This window comes from Microtus oregoni, unplaced genomic scaffold (assembly GCF_018167655.1).
Source record: "Microtus oregoni isolate MIOR12 unplaced genomic scaffold, Mior012 000015F_ref0000493, whole genome shotgun sequence".
NCBI lineage: Eukaryota > Metazoa > Chordata > Mammalia > Rodentia > Cricetidae > Microtus > Microtus oregoni.
The window spans coordinates 43,740,691-43,766,763 of record NW_024543074.1 but is presented as its reverse complement, the minus strand read 5'-3'; the positions used below and the strand labels follow the sequence as shown (position 1 = coordinate 43,766,763).

General features: G+C 35.4%; 1 protein-coding gene across 3 annotated transcripts in view; it reads left to right on the top strand.

Moving 5' to 3' along the window:
• Fnip1 (folliculin interacting protein 1) overlaps positions 1-26,073 on the top strand; it is an 81,939-nt gene that overhangs the window by 31,506 nt on the left and 24,360 nt on the right. For 2 of the 3 annotated variants that reach the window (XM_041664182.1, XM_041664181.1), the window contains exons 3-10: positions 6,576-6,710; positions 11,290-11,390; positions 11,661-11,735; positions 13,345-13,436; positions 18,672-18,755; positions 20,218-20,289; positions 22,418-22,553; positions 24,798-24,999. In XM_041664182.1, coding sequence (XP_041520116.1) covers positions 6,576-6,710; positions 11,290-11,390; positions 11,661-11,735; positions 13,345-13,436; positions 18,672-18,755; positions 20,218-20,289; positions 22,418-22,553; positions 24,798-24,999 — 897 coding nt within the window. The remainder of the gene's footprint in view (positions 1-6,575; positions 6,711-11,289; positions 11,391-11,660; positions 11,736-13,344; positions 13,437-18,671; positions 18,756-20,217; positions 20,290-22,417; positions 22,554-24,797; positions 25,000-26,073) is intronic. The other variant, XM_041664183.1, reaches the window with a different exon arrangement.

The window sequence follows — 26,073 nt, the reverse complement described above, 5'->3', positions numbered from 1 at the left end:
GGTATAGACCCTTAGAATATCAGTGTGACGATTTCTCAGAAAATTAGGAAACAACCTTCCTCAAGATGCAGTAATATCACTTTTGGGTATATATCCAAAGGATGCTCAATTGTGCCACAAGGACATGATAACAGCATTGTTTGTGATAGCCAGAACCTGAAAAGAACCCAAATGCCCCTCTACCGAAGAATGGATAAAGAAAATGTGTTACATTTACACAATAGAGTACTACAGAGAAGAAAAAAAATAACAACAGCTTGTATTTTGCAGGCGAATGCATGGAGCTAGCTAACATCATATTGAGTGGAGGTAACCCAGACCTGGAAAGATAATTATCACATGCATTCACTCATAAGTGGTTTTTAAACATAAAGCAAAGAAACCAGCCTATAAATTACAACCCCAGAGAATATAGACAACAATGAGGATCCTAAGAGAGACATACATATATTTAATCTACATGGGAAGTACAAAAAGATAAAATCTCCTGAATATATTGGGAGCATGGGGACCTTGGGAGAAGGTTGAAGGGGAGGGGAGAGGCAGGAAGGGGAGCAGAGAAAAGTGTAGAGATCATTAAAAATCAATAAAATAAAAGAATATGTTCATGAGCACTTCTTTGTTTATAGGCTACTATAAAACTCAACAAAAGTTTGCTAAATTTGATAGATTAACATTAATTAATAATACTCTTGCTTTTTTATTTCAACATTTACTGAGGTTTTCTTTGTGTCTGTTAATGTTCTACTACATTACATTGTCTGGCACCTCTTGGTTTATCTTGATTAATGTTGCTCATTATGCACTTATTCTTCACTTTTTTTAAAAAAATTAACTTGCTCTGTACTTTTTTTTTTTTTTTGATTTTTCGAGACAGGGTTTCTCCGTAGCTTTTTGGTTCCTGTCCTGGAACTAGCTCTTGTAGACCAGGCTGGCCTCGAACTCCAGAGATCCATCTGCCTCTGCCTCCTCCCGAGTGCTGGGATTAAAGGCATGCGCCACCACCGCCCGGCTGCTCTGTACTTCTTGACTTACACTGTTTTCCAAATCTTCCTGCCCATCCTTTCTGAACTAGTGCTTCATTATTCTCTCCTGCTCATATCTTTTTCTGTGACATTTTGTATTTGCCTACATATATTCATAAAGATTCACTACCTAACATCAACAAAATTTTAAAATTTTTTTTTTACTTTTTTTTTTATTGAGAAATGGAGAAAAAAAAAAACAAGTTTCCACCTCCTCCCAGCCTCCCATTTCCCTCCCCCTCCTCCCCCCTACGCCCCCTCCTCCCACCCTTCTCCCCCTCCCCCCACTCCTTTCCCCCTCCCTCTCCAGTCCAAAGAGCAGTCAGGGTTTTCTGCCCTGTGGTAAGTCCTAGGACCTCCCACCTCCGTCCATATCTAGGAAGGTGAACATCCAAACTGGCTGGGCTCCCACAAAGCCATCACATTACGTAGGATCAAACCCCCGTGCCATTGTCCTTTGCGTCTCATCAGCCCTCATAGTTCGCCATGTTCAGAGAGTCCAGTTTTATCCCATGCTTTTTCAGTCACAGTCCAGCTGGTCTTGGTGAGCTCTCAATAGATCAGCTCCACTGTCTCAGTGGGTGGGTGCATCCCTCGTGGTCCCGACTTCTTTGCTCATGTTCTCCCTCCTTCTGCTCCTCATTGGGACTTTGGGAGCTCAGTCCAGTGCTCCAGTGTGGGTCTCTGTCTCTATCTCCATCCATCACCAGATGAAGGTTCTATGATGATATGCAAGATATTCGTCAGTATTGCTCAAGGATAGGGTCATTTCAGGTTCCCTATTCTCAACTGCCCAAGGAACTAACTGGGGACCTCAGCTTGGGCACCTGGGAGCCCCTCTAGGATCGGGTCTCTTGCCAACCCTAAAGTGGTTCCCTTAACTAAGAATTGTGGTTCCGTGCTCCCCTGTCCAACCTTCCTTTATCCCAATCCTCCTGCTTTCCCAAGGCCCGACCTCCTTCCCTTCTAACTTTTCTCTCCCCATCTCCCCTTACCCCCAACCCACCCCACCCCAAGATCCCAATTTTCTCCCCGGCAATTTTGTCTACTTCCCTTAGCCAAGAGGATAACTATATGTTTTTCCTTGGGTTCCCCTTCTTACTTAGCTTCTTTAGATTCACCTATTGTAGACTCCGTGACCCTTATTTATGGCTAGGAACCAATTATGAGTGAGTACATCCCATGTTCATCTTTTTGGGTCTGGGATACCTCACTCAGGATAGTGTTTTCTATTTCCATCCATTTGCATGCAAAATTCGAGAAGTCATTGTTTTTTACCGCTGAGTAATTGCATTTGGAAGTCTGATGACATGTTTCAGGAGTCACCCCTCCCATCATATGGATTCTGAGAAAGAGTAGCAAGTTCTTATATCAACTGAGCCATCTTGTTTGACCCTAACAAAATAATGTTTAACTTTCTCTCTATGTGTCTTTTTTTCAGGCAGAATAACAAAACACTACAGACTAGAAGGCCAGGATAGAGTGCTGGGATGTTTGCTTTTTATCAGGTTATTTCCCAGATTACAAACTGTTGACTTAGAAACAAGGTTAAGAGCACTCTGAAATTGTTTCGGTATGGGTACTGTTCCTGTTTGTGAGATGCTACCCCTTATGACCAAAGAACATTCCAAAGCCAGACCTCCTAAAACCATCCAATCAGGGATTCATGGTATTCATACCCCACAGTCCTTCACTGTATGTTCCTTCTTTATTGCTTCTCAGTGTTTGCTAATGTTTCTTTCTCTGTTAGGCTATCTTTGGCATCTGTTTTTGGTGTTTCTCTCTATATCTTCTTAGTTTCTCCTTTAGTGATCTTTCCATGGAGTATCTTTGTCTCTTTCTTTGAAAGTTCCAATAATAATATGTCTGTTGGCCTTATTCCTCTAATGCTATGCACTTACTGTTCAACCCTCTTCTCCTTTTCAATATCCTGTATTTCTCCCACTCCCACTGGTTCCCATCTGTCTTTGTTAGGGTTCTATTGTTGTGAAGAGACACCATTATCATAGCAACCCTTATAAAGGAAAACATTTAATTGGGGTGACTTGTTTATAGTTCAGAGATTTAGTCTGTTATCATCATGTCAGGAAGCAAGGCAGGGTGCAGGTAGACATGGTGCTGGAGAAGAAACTGAGAATTCTTACATTTTTGTCTCACAGGGATCTGAACTAGGCATAGTTTGAGCATAGGCAACAAAGGCTGCCCCCCACACTGACATATTTCCTCCAACAAGGCCACACCTCCTAATAGTGCCACTCCCTGAGCTTATGAGAGTCAATTACATTCAAGCTACCATACCACCCATTTCCCAGTTTGTCTCCCTACTCTTCATCATTTATGTGTTTGTGACCTGATGAGTTTCATTAGGGTTGAAAGGCCAATGTAGTCTACAGAGCAAGTTGTAGGGCAGCTAGGACAACAAATAGAAACCCTGTCTTGATGAAAAGAAAAGAGTCTCTGTCTCCACCACCATTAAGTGCCTGTAGGTCCTCAGGAACGAGTAGGGCCTTATAGGTCCCTCTCCAGTCTATGACAAGATGTTGACAGGCCTAGTCTTGTCAGCTGCTATGAGTTTAAGAATGCTGTGACCATATCATGTCCAGAAGATAGTGTTCTGTAACATTTCACCCCAACCCCTATCAACCTCTGCCTCTTAAATTCTTTCTACTCTCTCTTCTATAATGTTCCCTAGGTCTTGGAGGGTATGACATAAACATCTCAATTATGACAGAGCATTCAACTTACACTTTCTCTCACCACTTCCACCAGTTACAAATTTCCGCATTAACTGGTGCCACTGCAAAAAGATGCTTCCCCTCCCCATTAAAACTGGGTTTCTCTTTTTAGCCTGGAACTCATTCTTTTTTTTTTAAATATTTATTTATTATAAATATTTAAATTTATTTAAAATTTTAAATATTTATTTATTATAAATATACAATATTCTGTTTGTGTGTATGCCCGAAGGCCAGAAGAGGGCACCAGACCCCATTACAGATGGTTGTAAGCCACCATGTGGTTGCTGGGAATTGAACTCAGGACCTTTGGAAGAGCAGGCAATGTTCTTAACCTCTGAGCCATCTCTCCAGCCAGCCCCCTGGAACTCATTCTAAAGACCAGGCTGACCTTAAACCAGGCTGACCTAAAACTCAAGGATCTGCCTGTCTTTTCCTCCTGAGTCCTGGAATTAACGGTGTACACCAAATAGCTGGCTTAAAAACAAGCCTTTCTGAACAGAGATGACAGCATCACTACTCTGTGGGCATAAGTACAAATATTTAAAAAGTGCTTTGATAACGTGCTCATTTAGCAAAACAAAAGTAGTAGTTTCCCAGCAGTGCCAGATCTTCTGAAGCTTTTGACCAGGTTTATAGTACTAGCCACGAATTTTCTTCTTTAAGACAGGCTTCAAATCTAATCAGAAAGCAATTGGTTATCCCTGTAATTTTTATGTCACTTTTGTACCAATGAGCACATATTGCCCATCAGGTCAGTATTGTAGCATTCAAGGTACACTGCTGGGTGATACCACCTTCCTCCACAGTGGCCTGCATGTGAAAACTTCTTCAATATGAAAACTAGCCAGTAGGGAGGAAGTTTTTAGGTCAATTCCAAATTGATTTCTCTGTATCTTGCAACCAAAATATGTTGTATCTTCCCTAATAGGGTCTAGGATCTTATTGGCAACAATTTATTAATAAGTTATAAGATTATTAAGATATAGCCAATGACATGATGATGTCTTTGGGAGGCCTACTCTGTTCTGAAAGCAAATGGAGGAGGAATTGATCTGGGGGAGAGAGGAGGTGGGATGCACTAGGATGAGTATAGGAAAGGGAAACTTAGGTTGAAATTTAAATATAAGAGAAGAATTTTAAAAAGAAGATATGGCCAAAGATATCAATACTAAATGGTATTAACAAGCATTTAAATGAAATAATATAAATAAAAGTGTCTGGTGAAATCCTTGACTTCAGTTATGTTAGTTTCTTACTTATAACATTAGTTAAGTTTAAGTTAGTTTTCTAGACTATTATAATTAGAAATTCTGTGTCATTATGGTTTCTCTTCCTATTCCACAGGTGGCAAACTAAGATTTAATAACTCAAATAACCTGTTCATAGAATTTGGACTCAATATATGTACTCAAAAGCTCTAATGCCCCTTTTCATTTTACTTGAAATAATTGGTTGCAGATGATGTGGAAGTTGTTAAGTGCCTTTGGTGATAATGTAACTGTAGAATAGTTACTCCTCAGAAAGTTGCAGTTTCATCCTGATTGCTACTTCTGGAAATCTGAGGTCCTGTACATGGAAAAATGAGCATACTTGAGACTGATAAAACATTGGAGTACTTTTTAGTGATATCGCACACCTAAATGAATTGCAGCTTTGTTAGTTGTGAGCAATGAAGGCTCCAGGGTTCAGTGGGGATGGAAGAGGAGTAAAGTAAAAGAAATGAGTCCTGGGACTAGAAGATGGTTCCATAGTTGAAAGCTCTTGCTGCTTTTGCAGAGGATCAGGGTTTAGTTCCCAACACTTTACAACCATGCTTAATTACAGTTCTGGGGAATTCAGCACCACCTTCTGACTCTGTGGGCACCAGGCACATGGATGGTGTATAAACATACATGCAGGCTAAACACAAATATATATATATATATATGTAAATCTTTTTTTAGAAAAGAAGTGAATCTTTCATTGATAGCACAATCATCTAAATTTAGAATGTATTCTTTATCTGTTCTTCACATAAATACATTTAATTTCAGAAGTTTAGACATGGGGATGGGGTTGTAGCCCAGTGGTAGAATATTTGCCTACTGTGCACATGCCTCTGATCTCAGGCCTTGAAGTGCCCTTTTCAAACCCAAAAGGTACCTATAATAAAATGTAAGTGAATTTTACATTTCTCCTTACAGACTACATATGGTTAGTTTTTTATAACACTACTGTTTGTTAACTTGTAACATATTATTGTTATATTTAATTAGACATTTAAAACTTTCTCAGCTTTAATTTCTAATATAAAATAATGAATAGATATAACTCTTCAACAAAAGTCCTTTAACATTCTCAATAACCTATAAGAACATAAAAGTTTTGAAAGTAAATAATTTGAAAATCACCATTATAAATTGAAATAGAAAAATGAAGGCACCAGATCTCATTACAGATGGTCGTGAGCCACCATGTGGTTGCTGGGAATTGAACTCAGGACCTTTGGAAGAGCAGGCAGTGCTCTTAATCGCTGAGCCATGTCTCCAAGCCTACCATTAATAGATTACTAAGTTACAATTAATGAATATTGTTTTGGCCATATAATAAAGAAAATTTCTGTGGTTTGGTAATGTTGGTGAGGGAAAAATATGCTCCAAATAGTACTGGAGGAAATAGAGAAAATTATATTACATTAAAGTTGCATTATTTTCAGTTATCTCATTCTTGATTTTTCCAAGGTGTTTCTTTTCTTCACGTATTGCTTTTAAGTTTATCTATGGTAAAAAAAAAATGTATTGGACTATGAATGAGGGTATCCTCTATGTTTCAGAAACTCTGTAATGATGCTCAAGTCAAGGTCTTTGGAAAGTGCTGTCAGCTGAAACCAGGAGGAGATAGTTCTACCTCTTTGGATAGCTCTATCACTTTATCTTCTGATGTAAAAGACCAGTGTCCCAAGTACCAGGTAAGGTCACTCATTTAGTCATTTATAAATCATTTTAATCACCTTCCTAAGGACCAGAGTTATAATAGATTGTACCTTCCTGGTGCCTGCATTGTAGCTGTAGAGATGGATAAATTCATTAAACAATTAAGTTTTATTAATTTGAAAACCTTAGATGGGGAAATACAGAAATCTGTGGTATTGGTAGCAGGTATTTTTTCCATCTTTACCTCAATTCATATTATTGAGTACCCAGAATAATTCATTTTTCCCTTTTTATTATTAAATTATCAAATTAAAATACCAATAAAGTTTGTCCATAGTAAAAAATTAAAGTGTAATTACAAGGATTAAACACACCTCATTGTTTTTCAGAAATAACTGGACTTTTTATTCCTTAGGCTAAACAATCAGTAACTACATAGGAATTTGTATATGAGCTTACTATGTGAAATAAGATTGACATAGTTTCATGCTAAGTTCATATCATCTACTTTGAATTTATGTCGTCTAAAACTTGTACAAATAAAACATATTTTGTATTTAGTGGTGCTAAAATAGAATCTTGGTCATTGTGTTTGTAAGAGATGGCTGCACTTGGGTAGAAATTTATCCTTATATCCATTGTTAAGGCAGTGTGTAAAAGGATTCTGAAGTTACTCAAGTCTGCATGTTAGGATTAATTCACAGTTACACTCTTGGTTTTCCTTCACCTTAGGCACAGAACCTTAACAAATGCCAAACAGTACTTTGCCATATAGAACCTATATAACTCAGGAAATTTGCGTAATTTGAGAGGTTTTCTAATTTCTTAAGGTGTATATAATTGTCTTTTCTGTATATATTATGTGATTAAAAATAAATAGAAAACTGACCAAGATTGTAGAGATCCAAAAAGTAGTGATTGATTATAATCTCATTTTGTGTCAGAATCCCACAAAATACACTTTTAAATAAAAGGTTTCAATTATACTTGATGTGATAAATAAAATATGATCTCCAGTAACTAGAACATTATCTTTAAATTACTTTCCAGGAGTGAGTATATGGAGTAAATAGACCCTTTAAATAAAGTATACAAAAGGTAGCAGTGATAGCACACTTTGTTAATTTAGTGATTTTTATTGTAGATTGTTCCACATGAAAATATATAACAGTATCTAATATTCACATTAACCTTTTGGTGTATATTATATCAGACAAAGAATTTTAATATTAAATTACATGATTTTATTGGATTATCTTCATAGAATGCTTAACTGATGCAGTTATTTAATAAATTAATCAGACCATAACTTCAATCACTCCAACTGTAAATGAGGATTAGACTATTAGACTTATTTACAGACTATAAATTATTTTCTTCACATGACCAGTCTGGAGTCATGTGATACATGGGATTTGTTGTCTTGAAGATATCCTCAGAAAAAGTCCAGGGTTTCTTTTTCTTTCAGATTCATCAGAGATAATGTGTTCTATTGCCCAAAGAATAGCAGCTCCTTTTCTAGTGATTTGCATATGAATTTCATTAACCAGTTCTTTAAAGTGCATGTCAGTGGGTAGTTCTGAAAATTGCTACTTCAAAATTCCTACCATTAAGTCAATCTTACATCTGTGAGAGAGAGTATTGTCTGTTTTTAACTGAGAGTATGAGATGGAATTCCTTTCAGTTAGCCACACTGATGTCTTGGACAAAAATGGGTTTTGAAAATTAAGTAAAGAGAGCTGATGAAATGGCTCAGCAGGTACAGGTACTTGCTGTTCATCCCAGGTTCCCTCCCCAGGACCCACATAATGGAAGGAAAGAACTGACTCACAAATGTTGATCTGTGACCTCTACTTTTGTGCTGTGGCATAACATATCCATACAAAACCACACACACATACATATCAATAATAAGTATAATAATTTTTTTTAAGACAGGGTCTCATTGTATAGCTTTGACTAGTCTGGAACTTGCTTTATAAAATAAAAAGACCTCAAAATCCCAGAGTCGGTCCATCTCTGTGTCCCAAGTGCTGGGATTAAAGGCATACACCACCAGCTAAATTTTTAAAAATTAGGTAGAGAGTACTTTGTAATTAGTGATATTTTCCATGGTATATAAATACTAACTAAATAAATTTTGTTTTTTTAAATGATTTTTATAATTATGGTGACAAAAGTTAGAGCAATAATAATTAAGAGTTCTTTGAGAAAGAAGACATTTTGATATTGTAAATCTTTCCTTTTTTTTTCTGAGACAGATCTTACTATGTATTTTTTGCTAGCCTGGAACTCATAGAGATCCATTTTCCTTTGTCTCCTGAGTACTGGGATCAAAGACCACCACACTGGCTTAAATCTTTTTCTTTTTTTTTCTTTTTTTTTTTTTAGATATATTTTATTTATTATGTATACAACTTTCTGCCTCCATGTATACCCACACGCCAGAGGAGGGCACCAGATCTCATTACAGATGGTTTGGAGCCACCATGTGGTTGCTGGGAATTGAACTCAGGACCTCTGGAAGAGCAGACAGTGCTCTTAACCACTGAGCCATCTCTCCAGCCCCCTTAAATCTTTTTCTTAACTAAACTTTTAGTACACAGTGCTTTGTTCTTGACTACAGATAGATGTGCTGTTGTGCAGCAGATATCAAGAATTCATTCCAATTTCTTGACTGAAGCTCATTGATTTTTAACTTTTTCTTTCTCCTTTGCCCTGGTAACTACCAATTCTGTTCTTTGGTTCCATGAATTTTACTTTCTTTGATACTTTAGATAAATGAAAGTATATGCAATGCTTATCTTTCTGTGATTATCTTGTTCTAGTTAACATGCTGCTGTTATTAAGATTCATCCATGGAGGCCTAAAAAGATGGCTAAGTTGTTCAGAAAACATGTTCTCTTCTAGAGGACTTGGGTTCAATTCCTAAGACTTAAAAATGTAGAGTAACTCTAATCACAGGGGATCTGGTGCTCTGTTCTGGCCTCCAAGGGCACCATGCATTTATGTGGTGCACAGATGTACCTGCAGGCAAAACACACTAAAAAAAAAATGATGATAATTTTAAATTTTTTAAAGTTTTAACTATGCTTCTTTATACTCCAAAATATGTCTCTCAGGCCTAAATATATTTCACTGCATGTGTATATACCCCATTTTCTTTGTCCATTCTTTTCCTATTTAATTCTTTAATTCACTTTGAGTTGGTTATTATATATACTATAAGAGTCTATTTTTATTTTTTGCATATGAATATCCAGCCTTCCCAGCAGCAAAGACTTTCCTTTTCCTGTTTTATCAGCCTAGTATCCATGTTGAGGATCAGTTGACTGTATTGGTGTACATTTATTTCTGGATCTGATCCCATATATTGTTAATCTCTATCATACTGTATTGATTACTATAGATTGGTAGTATATTTTGAAATCTGGATGTGTGATAACTTCAGTTTTATTGTTCTCTTTTCAAGGTAATTTGACTTTGATCTTTTTTACATATTATTTTAGAATTGTTTTTCTGTGTTTATGAGTCTCATTAAGTCTATAAACTATGTATTTTTTTAAATTCATGATAGTTAAAAATAGCTCCACTTATGGATGCTTGTTTGCCATAATGGAAGTAGTAAAAATTATACTGTCAACTCTACCCTTATTTGCTTACTGGATAAATGTTATATATGTGTGTAAGACATGGTTAAAAAGTTGATTTTGTATTAGCAATATAGATTAGCAGGTAAAGGTACTGGTTGCCAAGTTTCACATCCTAAATTCAGTCCTTAGTACCTATGTGGTAGTATGCAGAAGAGAACCAACTCCTGCAAGCTGTTCTCTGACCTCCACTCACATGTAGTGTATACACCCACCCACATACACTCACAACTAATGCATGGCTAACTGTAAAAGAGTTTATTTCAGCATTACTTTTAGTAGCAAAGTCCTCGAAGCTAACTAAATACTCCTTGTTAACTAGTTTGACCTGATGAAGTATGGTATTTTTTTTTAAGATTTTTGTTTTATATGTATAAGTGTTTCGCCAATGTTTATGTATATGCACTATACATATGCCTAGTAGGGAGGCCAGAAGATGGAGTGTGTTTCTTGAAACTGAAGTTACAGGTGGTTATGACTTTTGTGTAGGTTTTGGGAAGCAAACCCAGGTCCTCTGCCAGAATGTCAAATGGTCTTAAGTATTGAGTCATTTCTCCAGCCCTGAAGTATGGTGTTTTTATATAATCAAATAATGTACAACTCTTAACCTCCTTCTTTTTCCCTCTCTTCCATCCTTAAATGAGTCAGTCTCCCAAAGTACCCACTTGGATTCAAACTTGAGATATTCCTGCCTTGATCTCTCCACTATTAGGATTTAGGTATTACTATACTTAATCAATATCTGTGCAGATTTAAAAATGAGTGGAATTTCTGTTTAATGATATGGTTAGATATAAGAAACCATGGGATGAAAAACAAATTACAGAAGTTTATATAATGCAGAATTTTAATAATTTTAATTATTAGAAAAACAGATTTCTATTTTACAAAGAAAAATAATATGTGAAATCATTATAAGGCTTTTAATTCTTTAATTTTATTTATGTTTTTAATTTTTATTTAGGGTTCTCGGTGTTCTTCTGATGCCAATATGCTTGGTGAAATGATGTTTGGCTCAGTAGCAATGAGCTACAAAGGATCTACCTTAAAAATTCATCAGATCCGGTGAGGGAGTTCAGTTCTTCTTATGTTATACTCGTTGTAGATATTCAGGTTTTTTTGAAGATGAAAGGATTTCTTAGATTGAGCATGTCAGATGCCCAGCTTATTATGTCATGGTTTTAGTGTTCCTTCTTAGTCTTTGTGATGATGTCATGAAATCCATGTAACTTACAAAGTGGTTTTTTTTTACAGTGAATCAAAAACATTATTGTATTTTACTTTTTTTTGTATTTTACTTTTAATCTCTTTCTGACATTTTGTTGTCTTTCATAGCTCACCTCCACAGCTCATGCTTAGCAAAGTTTTCACTGCCCGGACTGGAAGCAGTATCTGTGGAAGTCTCAATACGTAAGTGCTTATGGATGTAGAGTGTGATTGATATTTAATATTTAAAATATACAAGTATAAACATTAAAATGGCTTTTAAAATTATAGTACATATAGTTTGTATCTTACCCAAATTTGAAAGTTTATGAAGGCTAGATGCACCCTTTCTTAATACAATTGAACATATAGATATGATTTCTGTTTCTGTAGTTTTCTAGAAGGTGTGTCTGGAAGCAAAATGTTGAATGCATTTTCATCATAGACTAGTGTGCTGTTTTTCAGTCTACTCTTCTGTGTTAACAGTCGTACCTTTACATTCTTCAGTTTGCAGAGCACTGCAGACTTGAGGGGCCTATCACTATTAAATCAGACTCATTCACTCACTCCACACATATATAATAGGTACAGGAATATCATAAGCTGTTTGTGCCTACACTAGAATAATGAAGCTGAAACTAGATTAGTCCTTCTTTGGGGGATAAGAGGCTATGTACTAGAACACTAGTAAAAAAAGTACCAAGTTAGAGTTGATGGTGAGGTTAGTGGGATTATGTAGAGGCCAAATCAGAACACTGACTAGCTTGAATACTGAGGAAATACAAAGTCTAAATGAGTGGGAAGCAGTAGAAAAACTACTCTAGAGAAATTCTTTTGAACTTTGAAAGACTTTTGTTTTGAGGGGTTTTATTAATAGAAGCTTCTACTATCTGTAGCTTATTTTTAACTTTTTTTAGGAAGAAAGGAAAAGGTAGGATTTTCAAAATATTGTGAGTACTTCAAAAAACGATGTTGCCAAAATGCCAACTTTTTAAATTTAATAATGAAGTAGAAATAAAAAAATCACCGATTTTAATTCCTAAAATTTATGGAAAAGTTACTTCCTGCTGAAAGCATAGTAATTTTACTTTTGTTATTCTCAAAGAGAATGAAAGTAATATATAACACTTTTAATGTGTGATTATTTAATTGGTGTTCCTGCTGCTCTCTTTCCCTTCCTCTGTTCCGTTCCTCATCTGAAATTGCTCCTTTGACCATTACCAATACCAGATGTTTAGAAAATATTTTTAGTCCAAAATATGAGGGAAACCTTGTTTGTGATGTGTATCAGTGTCAACAATTTACTTTGGAAAGAACCAGATGATAAATATTTTTTATTTTATTAGCTGTATAGTATGTACTAGTTTCTTACTGCTGTCATTGTAACATTAAAGCAGCCTTAAACAACATGGAAATGAAAAACAGGAACTGTCCTCCTGTGAAACTTTATTTTTAAAAGGTTCAGCATCTGGATGTGGCCTTCAGGAAAGGCTTACTAACTGATGGTTTAAGTGATTGTATAATTATCATCGTAGTTTATACTTCAAGTACTAACAGTGATAGTTTTAACTTTAGAAGGGTTTTAATTTTCTTAGCAAAAATATATATAAAGAATAGATTTCATAGTGATATTTTCTTTTCACTAAATTTTATTCATATTTAGCCCCCTATTTTCCTCCTTATTTCGAGTAGTCCCCTCTGCCTATAATATTTCAAGAAGTTTTGTACTTAAAATTTCATTGGGATGTGTGAAGTATTACTATTAAAAATATAAAATATGTTGGAATTTCTTTGCTTTTTCTTTCCTTTGTAGACTGCAAGACAGTCTTGAATTCATCAATCAGGATAGTAATACATTAAAGGCTGATAGCAGCACAGTTATTAATGGACTCCTTGGAAATATAGGTAGGTTTTTTATTTTGATTTTATAAAGTTAAAAAATGTTAACAGTATAAAAGTATTTGAAGTCACTTCTTAATTATATAGATTTCTTGTGTAATCAGAGAACTTCTGATGGTGTAAATGGGAAGGTTGTTAAATTTTACATATATAACCTTTATCTTATTTGGAAAATATTTTCTTATATTTTAAGGTAATACTCCTATTGTATCTGAGAAAAGAACTTCTGCATGTTTAATTTGTCTTCATTGGTTTTGTTTTTAAATTTATTGTGTCTTTGGAAGGCTAAGTCATTGATATTGAAAGCCATTACCAGCTTTCTGAAATATTTTCGTGGGGAATAACTATCTCTCTCTCTTCTCTAACCTAAACGTCATTTTAAAATGGTGCTCCTTTTTTATGAACTGTGGTTTATATGATCAGATAGTCAAATGATGATTCTTTAGACGCTGACTGGAATAATAGATTAATTTAGTTAATTATGGTTCACAATGTATAGTACATTTTAAAATGACATAGTATTTCTGCAATTTCTTGTCTGGAAAGCACAGCTAAATTGCTGCTTGATCATATTTCTGATGCATAATATAAGAGAGTGGGCAGTAACCCTTATTTAGTAAAAACTTTTATTTAGATGGGTTTTTTTATCCCTTTTTTGAGACATGATTTTATTGTGTAGTTCCAGCTGCCCTGGCACTTACTATGTAGCCCATAGTAAATTTTATGTTTTAAATGTATGTTTATTCAGTTGAGATGTTACTAAGCAGCTCCTGTGGATTAGTCTTAGTGTAAGGCTGATTTTATAATGTAGATCAGCTTATAGGAAAAGCTCTTCCGAACTCACTTGATTTTAAGCACTGATTCTAGAGGAGTAAAACTACAGCAAAGAAATGCCTTCTTAAAAATAATTTAATTATTTTAAAACTCTACGGGTTTACTGAAAGTGATTTATTTTTGTGGGGCAGTGGTAGTGCATATTCCTCACACTTGGGAGGCAGAGGCAGGTGAATCTCTGTGAGTTTGAGGCCAGCCTGGTTTATAGAGTGAGTTCCAGAGCAGCCAGGGTTACACAGAGAAACCCAGTATTGAAAAGCCAGAAAAAAAAGAAAGAAAGAAAGAAAGAAAGAGACAAAAAGACAGAAAAAAGAAAGTGATTTAATAGTAAAAATGAATTGATATAAAAATAAATTTTTTATATGTGGAGACTAGATGTATTTGACCTTTCCGTTCAAATATAGAGGAGAATTTTTTAAAATATTTATTTATTTATTATGTATACAATATTCTGTCTTGTATGTATGCCTGAAGGCCAGAAGAGGGCACCAGACCCCATTACAGACAGTTGTGAGCCACCATGTGGTTGCTGGGAAATGAACTCAGGACCTTTGGAAGAGCAGGCATGCTCTTAACCTCTGAGCCATCTCTCCAGCCCTGTAGAGGAGAAATTTATTCCATTTAATCAAGCTACAGGCTTTAAATAATGCATGGCTTGGGGCTGGAGAGATGGCTCAGCGGTTAAGAGCACTGACTGCTCTTCCAGAGGACCTGGGTTCAATTCCCAGCACCCACATGGCGGCTCACAACTGTCTGAAAATGCAGTTCCACAACATCTGACACTTTCACACCAATGCACATAAAATAAAGTTAAATAAATCATTTTTTAAAAAAAAGTTGGAGGAGTGGCTAAGTGCCCTTGTTGCTTATTTTAAAAAAAAAATAATGCATGACTTATATTTCCACACTGTTAACTGTGAATTAAGGATAGTTGAGACCTATTTCTGGCTTTGTTTATGTTTCCACTTAACTTATCAAGTGTTTTTTTTTTGTTTGTTTGTTTGTTTTTTTAAATTTTCGAGACAGGGTTTCTCCATAGCTTTTGGTTCTTGTCCTGGAACTAGACCAGGCTGGCCTCGAACTCATAGAGATCCGCCTGCCTCTGCCTCCCGAGTGCTGGGATTAAAGGCGTGCGCCACCACTGCCCAGCTCAAGTGTTTTTTTAATCATCCAATTATATAACAAGCACTCTTGTAGACCCTGAAGAGGCAGTGGTAAGCTAACATGGTTTTTGCCTTGGTGGATTTGTAGTTAGTGAGCAATGTGATAAATAATACAACCATAGTATGCTTTAGTATATACAAGATTGTGATTAAAATATAAACATGGATTTTATCTTGGAGAATTGTGGAAGATTTCCTTGAGAATAAGACACCTTTACTTGAAGAATTAGGGAAGGAAGGTACCTAGGAAGAAGTAGTAGTATATCCTGGAGGGAAGGACACACCATCATAAAAGCATGCAAATAAGTTTAAGTGACTGGGCACATAGTAGAGGTAAAGGAAATGAAAAGAATTGAGGGTAAGAGTATGTGGGAGGGTTTGGAGGAAAGGAAAGGAAGAGGAAAATGCTGTAATTAAGATGTAGTCTCAAAAATAAAAAAAAATGAAGGAGGAAAGAAAGAATTGAGCAAGAGAAGCTGGCAAAGGGTACTGTGGGCCACAGCAATAAATTCATGTTCATGTTCTATGCAGCCAGATACCAACGAGGATATGCTAGTTTTGTCATTTGTTTTTTAAAGCAAGTGCCATTACAGGATTAACTATGCAAAAATTTTATTACTTGAAATGACTATGCAAAAGAAAATGAGGGATGTGGGAAAGCCAAAGAACCATAGATCATGATGCATATCTGACTCCAAGTAAAGGAGAAAAAAAAATACAAAAGATTAAGTACCAATACCCCAGCCTGCAATAGCTTTCTAAGGAGGAAAGGTTTGGCCAGACAAGGAGGAAGTTTTGAGTAAGATCTAGTTGTCAGAAATAGATCTGGAGTTTGTATCCTCTGTATACTGGCTGGGAGCTTGTTTTGGGTAATAATAGAGCTGTGTACAAATTTTAGTGGATTTTAAAATCACAGTTGGAAATATTTTCGATACATTCTTGAGACTTCAACAGAAAGTTGTTTAGAATCCAACAACATCAGATCTGATTTATATGCACTAAAGAATGTCTGTAATGAGAATGGATCTAGTTAAGCAGTTGGGATTAAAATATGTCAAGAAAATCTCACCTCCTGTAGATAGATAAGTTATATGAAAATGGAAGACCTCACTGACTTCCTGAAAGGGTCTTAGGGACCTCCATTTGTCCTTCAACTACATTTTAAAAGCTGATAACTGTAGGAATAGATATATATTGAGGAAACATGAGATTTGACTACATGTAGGTATTTATGGAAAAAATAAAGACATTGAGAGAATGAAATTAAAAATAAATATGATAGTTGAGAGAGGTTTTTGAGGAAAGTGTTGGGTTGGGGCACTAACTGACTTAAAATTAACTTAAGAAGGAACTTCTCAGAATACTTAAGTTACTAGCATCATAAGATTTAAATGTTACCTATTTCATTTAAGTAGGAAGCAGGCAAAGATAGGTAAGAATTTGAGTAACTTTGAAGGTGGTTTGAAAATAAAAGAACAATTTCAGTCTGGAAGCTCTGTGTGTGCTCTGCATCTATGTCCGTGTAAACAGTCACATGTAAAGAAATGTGGGTGAGGAAGGAGTTTAAAGACGTTAAATTTTGAAATAGCTAGAGAACATTGAAGAAAGAATTGACCATTGAGAAATGGAAGGGTTGCTGCATTATAATTACAGAAATTTCTGTTGCAGAAAAAAAAATATCAGCAATTTGAGAAACACAGATGCTATTTAAAGCAGAAAGCCACCTGTTCTAGGTATTCAACTCCTACATTACTTAGACCAGTGGTTCTCTACTTGTGGATCACAACTCCTGAGCGTTTGAATGACCCTTTCACCAGGGTTGCATAAGGCTATTGGAAAACACAGATATTTCCATTACAGTTCATGACAGTAGCAAAATTACAGTTATGAAGTAGCAACAAAAATGATTTTATGGTTAGGGGTCACCACAACATGAGGAATTGTATTAAAGGGTCACTACATTAGGAAGTTTGAGAACCACTGACTTAGACTGTCATAACTGAATATAAGTAACAGATAACTCATTGCTTGTTTATAGAATTTAAGCCCCTCACCCACACTTCTTTTGGAGAGAGGATATCTTTTATGTAGCCCTGGCTGGCTTAGAACTCTCTATGTAGACTGGGCTGAATTCATAGTAATGTGCTTGCTGGGATTTACGGTGTGTGGCCTTTATGCTCTTTTTTTTGTTGTTGTTGTTTTTTGTTTTTTTCGAGACAGGGTTTCTCTGTAGCTTTTGGTGCCTGTCCCGGAACTAGCTCTTGTAGACCAGGCTGGCCTCAAACTCCCAGAGATCCGCCTGCCTCTGCTTCCCGAGTGCTGGGATTAAAGGCGTGTGCCACCACCGCCCGGCTTTTATGCCCTTTTTTAAAGTATTCAGACTGCTATCATTTCTTTGTGGTTGTGTTTGGTACTTTTGGGAGTCTTGCCCTTATAGGCTGTACTGTGTCTCCTGTTTTCATACTGGCTAACCATAGTTCTAAAACTATCAATTTCTTCTGTTACTTTGTAGCTTTTCACTGGGCTAGCAATTTTTGTGCTTATTTGTCAATAAAATTTCTTGATAGATTTGCTATGTTCTTGTGCTAAGTACAGTAACATAGTCTTCTTAACCACATTTGCAGGAGAATATTGAATATTGAAGTCTTAAAAACTGGCTTTTAAGCCGGGCAGTGGTGGCGCATGCCTTTAATCCCAGCACTTGGGAAGCAGAGGCAGGCGGATCTCTGTGAGTTCGAGACCAGCCTGGTCTACAAGAGCTAGTTCCAGGACAGGCTTCAAAACCACAGAGAAACCCTGTCTCGAAAAACAAAAAAAACAAACAAAACAAAAAAAAACAAAACAAAAACAAAAAACTGGCTTTTAAAAACAAGGGTTTTTTTGGCAAACATTAAATTATGTAGATAGTGTTGCCTTTTTGAGTGGTTAAAATGTTTTATGTTACGGTTGAACACTTGAAATAGTTCTGTCTTTTGCAACAGAAGCTTATTTCTGTTGTTATATATGGATTTATTCATAAATAGGCATGAAACTATTTTTTGACATAAACCATGACTAAAAGGTGAAGTATACTTACTTTAAATGAGGAATGTGACTTCTTGAATTGTTCTTGCTTTGGTTAAAAGTTCCTGTGCTTTACTCCTTGGTCTGCTCCTGTGTTGCCTTACTTCGCCTTATTTTCCTGACTCAATATGGCTTCTCTAACAGGTCTCTTTCATGTGTATTTTACATTTTTGCCATATAGGTCTTTCACAGTTCTGCAGCCCCAGGCGGGCATTCTCTGAGCAGGGTCCGCTCCGCCTGATCAGGAGCGCCTCTTTCTTTGCAGGTTTGCCATGTGCTGTGTGGGTAGATTAGTTGTTGTGCCCTAGTGACTAGAATCTCTAGTTAAGCTGTGGAAACAAGAGAGTGTAGAGAATGAAGTTGGGAGGTTGTGTTTAAGAAAGCATTGCTTACAAAGTATAGGAACTTACTGTTTTCCACTTGGTATGTTCCTAAAGTTTTCACAAAATGTGTAATCGACAGAATTGATGTTTTTATGAAATTTCAGTTCATTTCTTTCTTCAGTATGCCATAATAATTTTAAACTTTAGACTCTTCAAGAAAAATTTAGTGTGTAGTTAGATTAGTAGTTAGACTGTCCCCTTGGAAATGTTAATGTTAAGCTATCTTGTTTCCATGGCTAAGTAGTTTTTGTATTGTAATTCACCAATTGCTGGAAATAATCCGATCTTTATAATTGTTGCAAAATTTCTGATCCACACTCTTCCCTAAGGACAACTTTTCTTGGAGCTAAGATTTAGATGAACAAGCACTGTTCTAACACTACATAAAAGGCATGTGAGCATAGTCAGATCATTACATTGTTACAAAGTGTGTGCCTTGCTTATGTATGCAGGAACACAGTTCTGTTCCACTTTTTCACACATTGCACGCTCGTCGTGTATTATCATTTTCTAGTAGAAATTAGCAGTCTACAGATGTATTCATTGTTGTTTATTATTTTCAATCTCCTCTACATAGGCCTGGCTGGCCTTGAATTTGAAATCTTCCTACCTAAATCTTCTGAGTGGTAGGATTACAGGTATTGTCACCACACCCTCCTATCCCATTTCTTGTTTTAATTAGAACTTATTTTACATGTAAATGGTAAATATGAGCAATACATATTTGTCCTAGAAAATTATGTGAATATAAAACAAGTTTTTAAAAATATATAAGCTATCCTGCCAGCACCTTATACTTACTTTTGTTTTTTACTTCATTTTTTTTCCAGTGCAATGGCCCACATCCAGGGCCTTATATGTGATCTAGGCCAGTGTTCTATCACTAGTTTACACCCTTGGCCCTCCTGCCTGTTTTTAAACAAAATTGGTGTCATACTATTTAAACAAATTTATCAAATGATTTTTTTACAGTGCTTTAAATTCTTCTTTATTATGTTTAAACATTGTTATGGATATAATCAGTAAACTAGAGTTGTCACTTAGCCTCAGTAACTAACTTTTTCATTAATAGTATGAACATCTATGTTTGGTTATGTTCTAAATGTATTAATTTTAGTCACTCCTGGATTCTATGTCTTGGATAGTTTTGCATCACATGGTAAATCTTCAGATGGATCTGAAAGCTTGTTCAACTGAATAATAGCTCCTAGTGTTGGGTTGGTGCCATGCTATTGAAAAAGGAATGCAATGAGATGAAGCATGATCTAGTTTGAGATTTAAAAGGAGCAACATCCACCTTAATAATAATATAGTTTATGACTGACCATTTGTCTTGATTTGTAGTTCACAGCAACCCAATGGACATGCCGGGAAGAGAACTGAATGAGGACAGAGACAGTGGCATAGCACGCTCCGGTAATGTCAGGTTTACAAACTAACCCTGCTTTTCTTTCTTTCTTTTTTTTTTTTTTAGGTTCTTATTAGCTGGCATTGATTTTATTTTTATCTCTGTCTATATTGTCTAATTCTGTGTCTAGTTTGTTCATATTGACATTTCACACAGGATTGTAGAAAAGGATAGGAAGAAGTCTCTTAAACTTGATATTTTAAATGTTGACTATAAAGTGTGTTTGGTGTGGTATGCCCTATCAAACATTTCCAACCTGTGACCTGGTGGCCACATGTGGCCAAGGATAACTACTGGTGTGGCCTAATACAAAAATCATAAATTTATTTAAAACATTATTAGCTAGCTGGGTGGTGGTGGTGCATGCCTTTAATCCCAGCACTTGGGAGGCAGACACAGGCGGATCTCTGTGAGTTCGAGGCCAGCCTGGTGTACAAAGTAAATTCCAGGACAGCCAGGGCTACACAGAGAAACCATGTCTCAAAAAAACAAAACAACAACAAAAAAAAAGTAGAAAAGCCCTATCAGCTTACATCTGCTTGCTGTTAAGTAGTATAGTGATAAAACAGAAAAAAATCGTCTGTGCAATCAGTGATAGATTTGTGCTCAAAAAAAAAAAAAAAAAAGAAAAGAAAAAAAAGAAAAGAAAGAAAGATACCTAGCTTACCCTGGGCAAGGGGCAATTACCAGGGATGTATTACAGAGGCAGGACTTCTTGAATTGTGTCTTAAAAAATAAAGAGGAAGTAGCCAGGTAAAGGCATCTTCAGTTAAAACTGAAAGTATATGTTGGGGCTCCAAACCATTCATAAGAAGAGTCCTCATCTTAGACTTGCAATCTATTTATAAGACATTGTAAATTTGATTTCTATACTTTATGGTAGGCCTTGTCTTGTTGTGTACCTACCTTTACTTTATTGTGATTCAGTTTGAGTATAAACTGCAATCTTTACTTTATCCTGGGTTTTGATCTTTAGGAACTTTCAAAGATAAAAAGTTCAGATGCATGAGTTCTATTCTCAAAGACTGATTCAGTACAAAATATTTGAAAAACAAGATAAAAAGCTCAGCTGATTTTGATGGACAGTTGGATCTAAAAACACTATTCTGATAGGAAGTGTCTAAATCTTTATACCCTCATCATTCTTTTCTAATTGAATTGTATTTGTTGTTGAGAATATAAAGTCTGTTTCTTTTAGTACTTACCCATTGTTTCTATTTGTTCTAGGTATTAGTCTTCTCTTGTATCAGGAATTTTGGTTTTTTTTCTAAAAAAATTAAAAATTTACATATAAGTGACTAGAGAGATGGTTCAGTGGTTAAGAGTGCATACTGCTCTTGCAAAGGACCCAAGTTTGGTTCTTAGCACCCTTGTCAGGTGGCTCACAACTTTCTGGAACTGCAGATTTGATCCTCTAGTCTTCTCTGATACCTTCATTCTTAGGCGTATACGCTGACACAGACACACACACACATATACATAATTTAAAGTAATAAACATAGCACTTTAAAGCAAGAAAATATTAAAATTTTCAGATAAAATTGTACTTATTTTTCATGTACAACAAGATGCCTTGAGGCATTTATATACTGTACAAATTGAGTCTTCTGTTACGTGTCTGCTATCTTAGACTGCTCCAGAGAGTCTTGTGTAGTTTCTGCTGTTTTTTTTTTGACTCTTAAGACTTATTAAAAAGTGTTAGACTTGAAAATTCTGTGAAGGAGTAATCCATGAGTACTGTAAATGACCCATTTGAATGACTTAATTTTAATTGTTCTTCTTAAAACCCATCTGCAATGAGTTCTAATGACATCAAGTTTCCTTTACAAATGATGAGGGTTCATCCAAGTTAGTGGACATTTAGAGTGACTTAAGAAGTGATAGCTTGTTACAGTAGCATTTTTTTTCTGGATTGTACAGTGCCAAAAATGATTGTCTAAGAGTCTCTTGTAAATATAGTTTAAATGAATGGCTTTTCTCCTTTGAGGCTTTACTCCAAGTACTTGTTAAATGGAAAGTTTAGAAAAACTGATGAAACAAAAGATTTGGTTTACTCTATTCTTCAATCTGTTAAAAAGAAACTTGTCACCATGTTTAATCATTGACTAATAATTGTACGTTCTTCTAACTTAACAGCATCTTTGAGCAGCTTGCTCATCACCCCATTCCCCTCCCCAAATTCTTCACTTACCCGAAGTTGTGCTAGCAGCTACCAGAGACGCTGGCGACGTAGCCAAACAACAAGTTTGGAAAATGGGGTATTTCCTAGATGGTAAGTTGGAATTGACCAAGGTTGACTAATTCCTTAAGTATGCATTTAAGTAAGGTTTTTAGAGCTTGTGACTTGTATTTTATGTATTTGAAGATGTAACTGAAAACTTTTTAAAGGTTTATCACATTTTTTAATTGTGATAAGAAAGACAAAACTAACTTTAATCATTTTTACCATACTGTTTAGTGATACTAAGTACCAGCACATTATCACGAACTTTTTCATCTTCCCAAACTAAAACTCTGTACCCTTTATTTGTCCTTTGTTCTACTTTTAAATTTTTGTAGTTTAAAAGTCTTAGTTTTGGGTTTGTCTGTATGTCTATGAGAATGCATGCCACTTTTGTATATGTACCCATGAAAGCCAGAAGAGAGCATTGGGTCACCTATGGATAGAGTAACGGGTAGTTTTGAACTGCCCAACATAGATGCTGGGAACTGAACTTGGGTCATTTGGAAGAACATTAAGTGATCTTAATGGCTGAGCCGTCTCACCAGCACTACTGTTCTTTTTTATCTCCATAAACTTGATAGCTGTAAGTACCTTGTATAAGTGGAGTCATGCAATGCTTACCCTTTTCTGTCTGGCTTATTTTGTTTAGTATGTCTTCAAAGTTCATCCATGTTGTAGCAAGAAGCATATATAAGAAATTCATATTTATTGCTAAATAACACTATAATAGTGCTAAATAATGCACTATAGATACATTTGAGGGACTGGAGGAATAGCACTGTCAGTAAAGTGCTTGCTGTATAAGCATGAGAACTTGAGTTCAGATCTCCAGCACATTTTCCATGTAAAAATCCAGGTGCACCTGTTACCCCAGCACTGGGAAAGCAAACACAGAAGGACTCTTCAAGTTTGTTGGCCATATAATCTAGATGAATTGATGAGATCCAGATTCAGTGAGAGTCCTCATCTCAAAAAATAAGATTCAAAATGATTAAGAAGGTACCCAATGTCAACCTCTGACGTCTATGTATATACCTACATACATGCAAGCACTTGTGTGCCTGTGCACCTGTGCACACATACATATATATGCAAAAGAAGTACATTTTCTTTATCCATTCACCTGTTCATAAATACATAGATTGTTTCTACTTTTTAGCTGCTGTGAATAGCTACTATGAATATGGTTATATAAAAGTTTCGGTCCATGCCTTCTGTCTTTTGCGTATGTGTCCAGAAGTGGGTTTACTGAGTCATATGGTCATTCTATTTTTAATTTTTGAGGAACTGCCATATAGTGACTGTATGATTAAACATTTGCAATGTAAAACAATTCTGATATCTTTGTATGCTCACCATCATGTTCTTCATGGGTTTCGTTTTGTTTTGTTTTGGTCCTGTGTAAGGAAACTCACAACTTCTTACATATGAGGCACACATTGTACCACAGAGTTGTACTCTACCACTAAGCTACATTCTCAGTCCCACCCCTTAATAATTGCCATCCTAATGAATATAAAATAATTTACAAGTACTTTTTGGTCATTTTTACATCATCTTTAGAGTAGTATATATTCAACTCTTTGCCCCTAGCATATTTGTTTTCGTTGTTGCTGCTGCTGAGTTAGATTTCTTTGATATTAGTTCCTTATTAGGTACTTGACTTGTACATGTTTCTTACCATTGTATGGATTGCTGTGCCATCTGTTGATGATGATGTCCTTTGATACAAAATTTTTATTTTTATAACATCAATTCTATGCTGTTGTTGCCTGTGACTTTTCTGGTCTAGCAAAGAAACCAACACCAAATTTAGTATTTTGAGGTCCTTTGTTTTCTTCCAAGACTTCTACATATAGTGCTTTCATTCTTGCCCCACGTATTTTGTTGTTTTAATTTCTTATGGTTCTGTTTGAGCAACTTGCTTATCCTCAAGATTTTTTTTCCTTTGTTAAAGTACAGCTGTAGATATAGAAACTTTATGTTTCCTCATTTACTTTACTCTTATCTTAAAATTCAGACATTTTTAGCTTGTTTTTGAATTGGGATTATTTGCTTCTTTAAGAACTTCTCGTAAAAGATAAAATTCCTAACCATTCCCAATTTCACTCTGATAAACTTTCTTTGAAAACAATGAAAAGATAGTTGGATTTCTTGGATAGGTAACAATTGTTATACCATTGTAAATTTACATTTAATTTGATGAAACAGCAGAACAGCTTTTGCTCACCTACATTGAATTATCAGGGAGATAAACTATTGGTGTTTAAAACAAAAACATTTATTTTTAAGGTCTATAGAAGAAAGCTTTAATCTGTCAGATGAAAGTTGTGGCCCTAACCCGGGAATTGTGAGGAAAAAGAAGATTGCAATTGGGGTAATCTTTTCATTGTCCAAAGATGAAGATGAAAATAACAAATTCAATGAATTCTTTTTTTCACATTTTCCTCTCTTTGAAAGCCACATGAACAAATTAAAGAGTGCAATAGAACAGGTAAGTATAGTCCTTTGTACCTTATTTTTATTTTTTACTTTGCATTTTATTCTTTTTATTAAGAGTTGTGTTTATTCACTTGGCAAAATTTTGACAGCTGTTTTGAAACTTTACAGCATATTCTAGGAACTGCAAGCAAACTCAGTGTTGTTAAAGAAATTTACTATTTTAGACAAAGGTCTAAGACAGCTTATTCATTCAGGAACTAAATCTTTAAGGGCCTACAAGACAATTATAGTAACTGAAAAAAAAAGGGGCAGTCCTGAGCTCATAAAGTAGCAGGTGAAAAAATGGATATATGTTTTTGAGGTGCTGGTAAGTGCTTTGAAGTAAAATACTGCAGCATTTTTTATGTTCCTTTCTCTATTTTTCTGTGATTTTAGAGTTAAGTAAAAGGTTATCAGTGTACAGAAGGTAGTTGAAGGCGTGGAACTGATTTATTAGGAAGAGGGGAGAACACCTAGAGTTGAGTCATCAGATACTTTAAATTTCTGAAAACAGAGGAAGGCATAGGGGGAATAGAAAAGGACTGGCCTGAACGCCCAGCCAGGAGAAAAGTATTTTGGGGGGAAGCCATTGGGACAGTGTTTTAGAAGGAATGAATTGTTTATGTCAAGTGCTTCTGATAGTAAAGGAAACAAATGCTTAACCTTAGAAAATTGGAAAATACAGGATAAAAACCTAAAGGTAGCTAAAAAAAAAAAATTAACAAATGAAGGTTTTGTTTTGTTTTTAACAGAGGAAAAACAAATATGACTTTCTGATGTGAAGTCTTCATTTGGACTTATATTAAAAGTTCTCTTTGTCAGGGTTTATATGTAAACCTTTGGAAATAAGATATAAAGGAGAAGCCAAACAATTTGATGTCTTCTCTGCCTAAGGGGATTTTTTGGCAGTTGGCAGGAAATCTTCCTAGGCCTGGCTGCTTGTATTCATATTATATTCCAACTTGATAGAGATTATTCTTGGTTAATATTTTTAAAATTTCCAGACCATTAACAAAAATAATCATTGTAATATTCATGTGGAAAATTATTATTCCAAAATTGATCTTATTTTGACTATAAATTATTT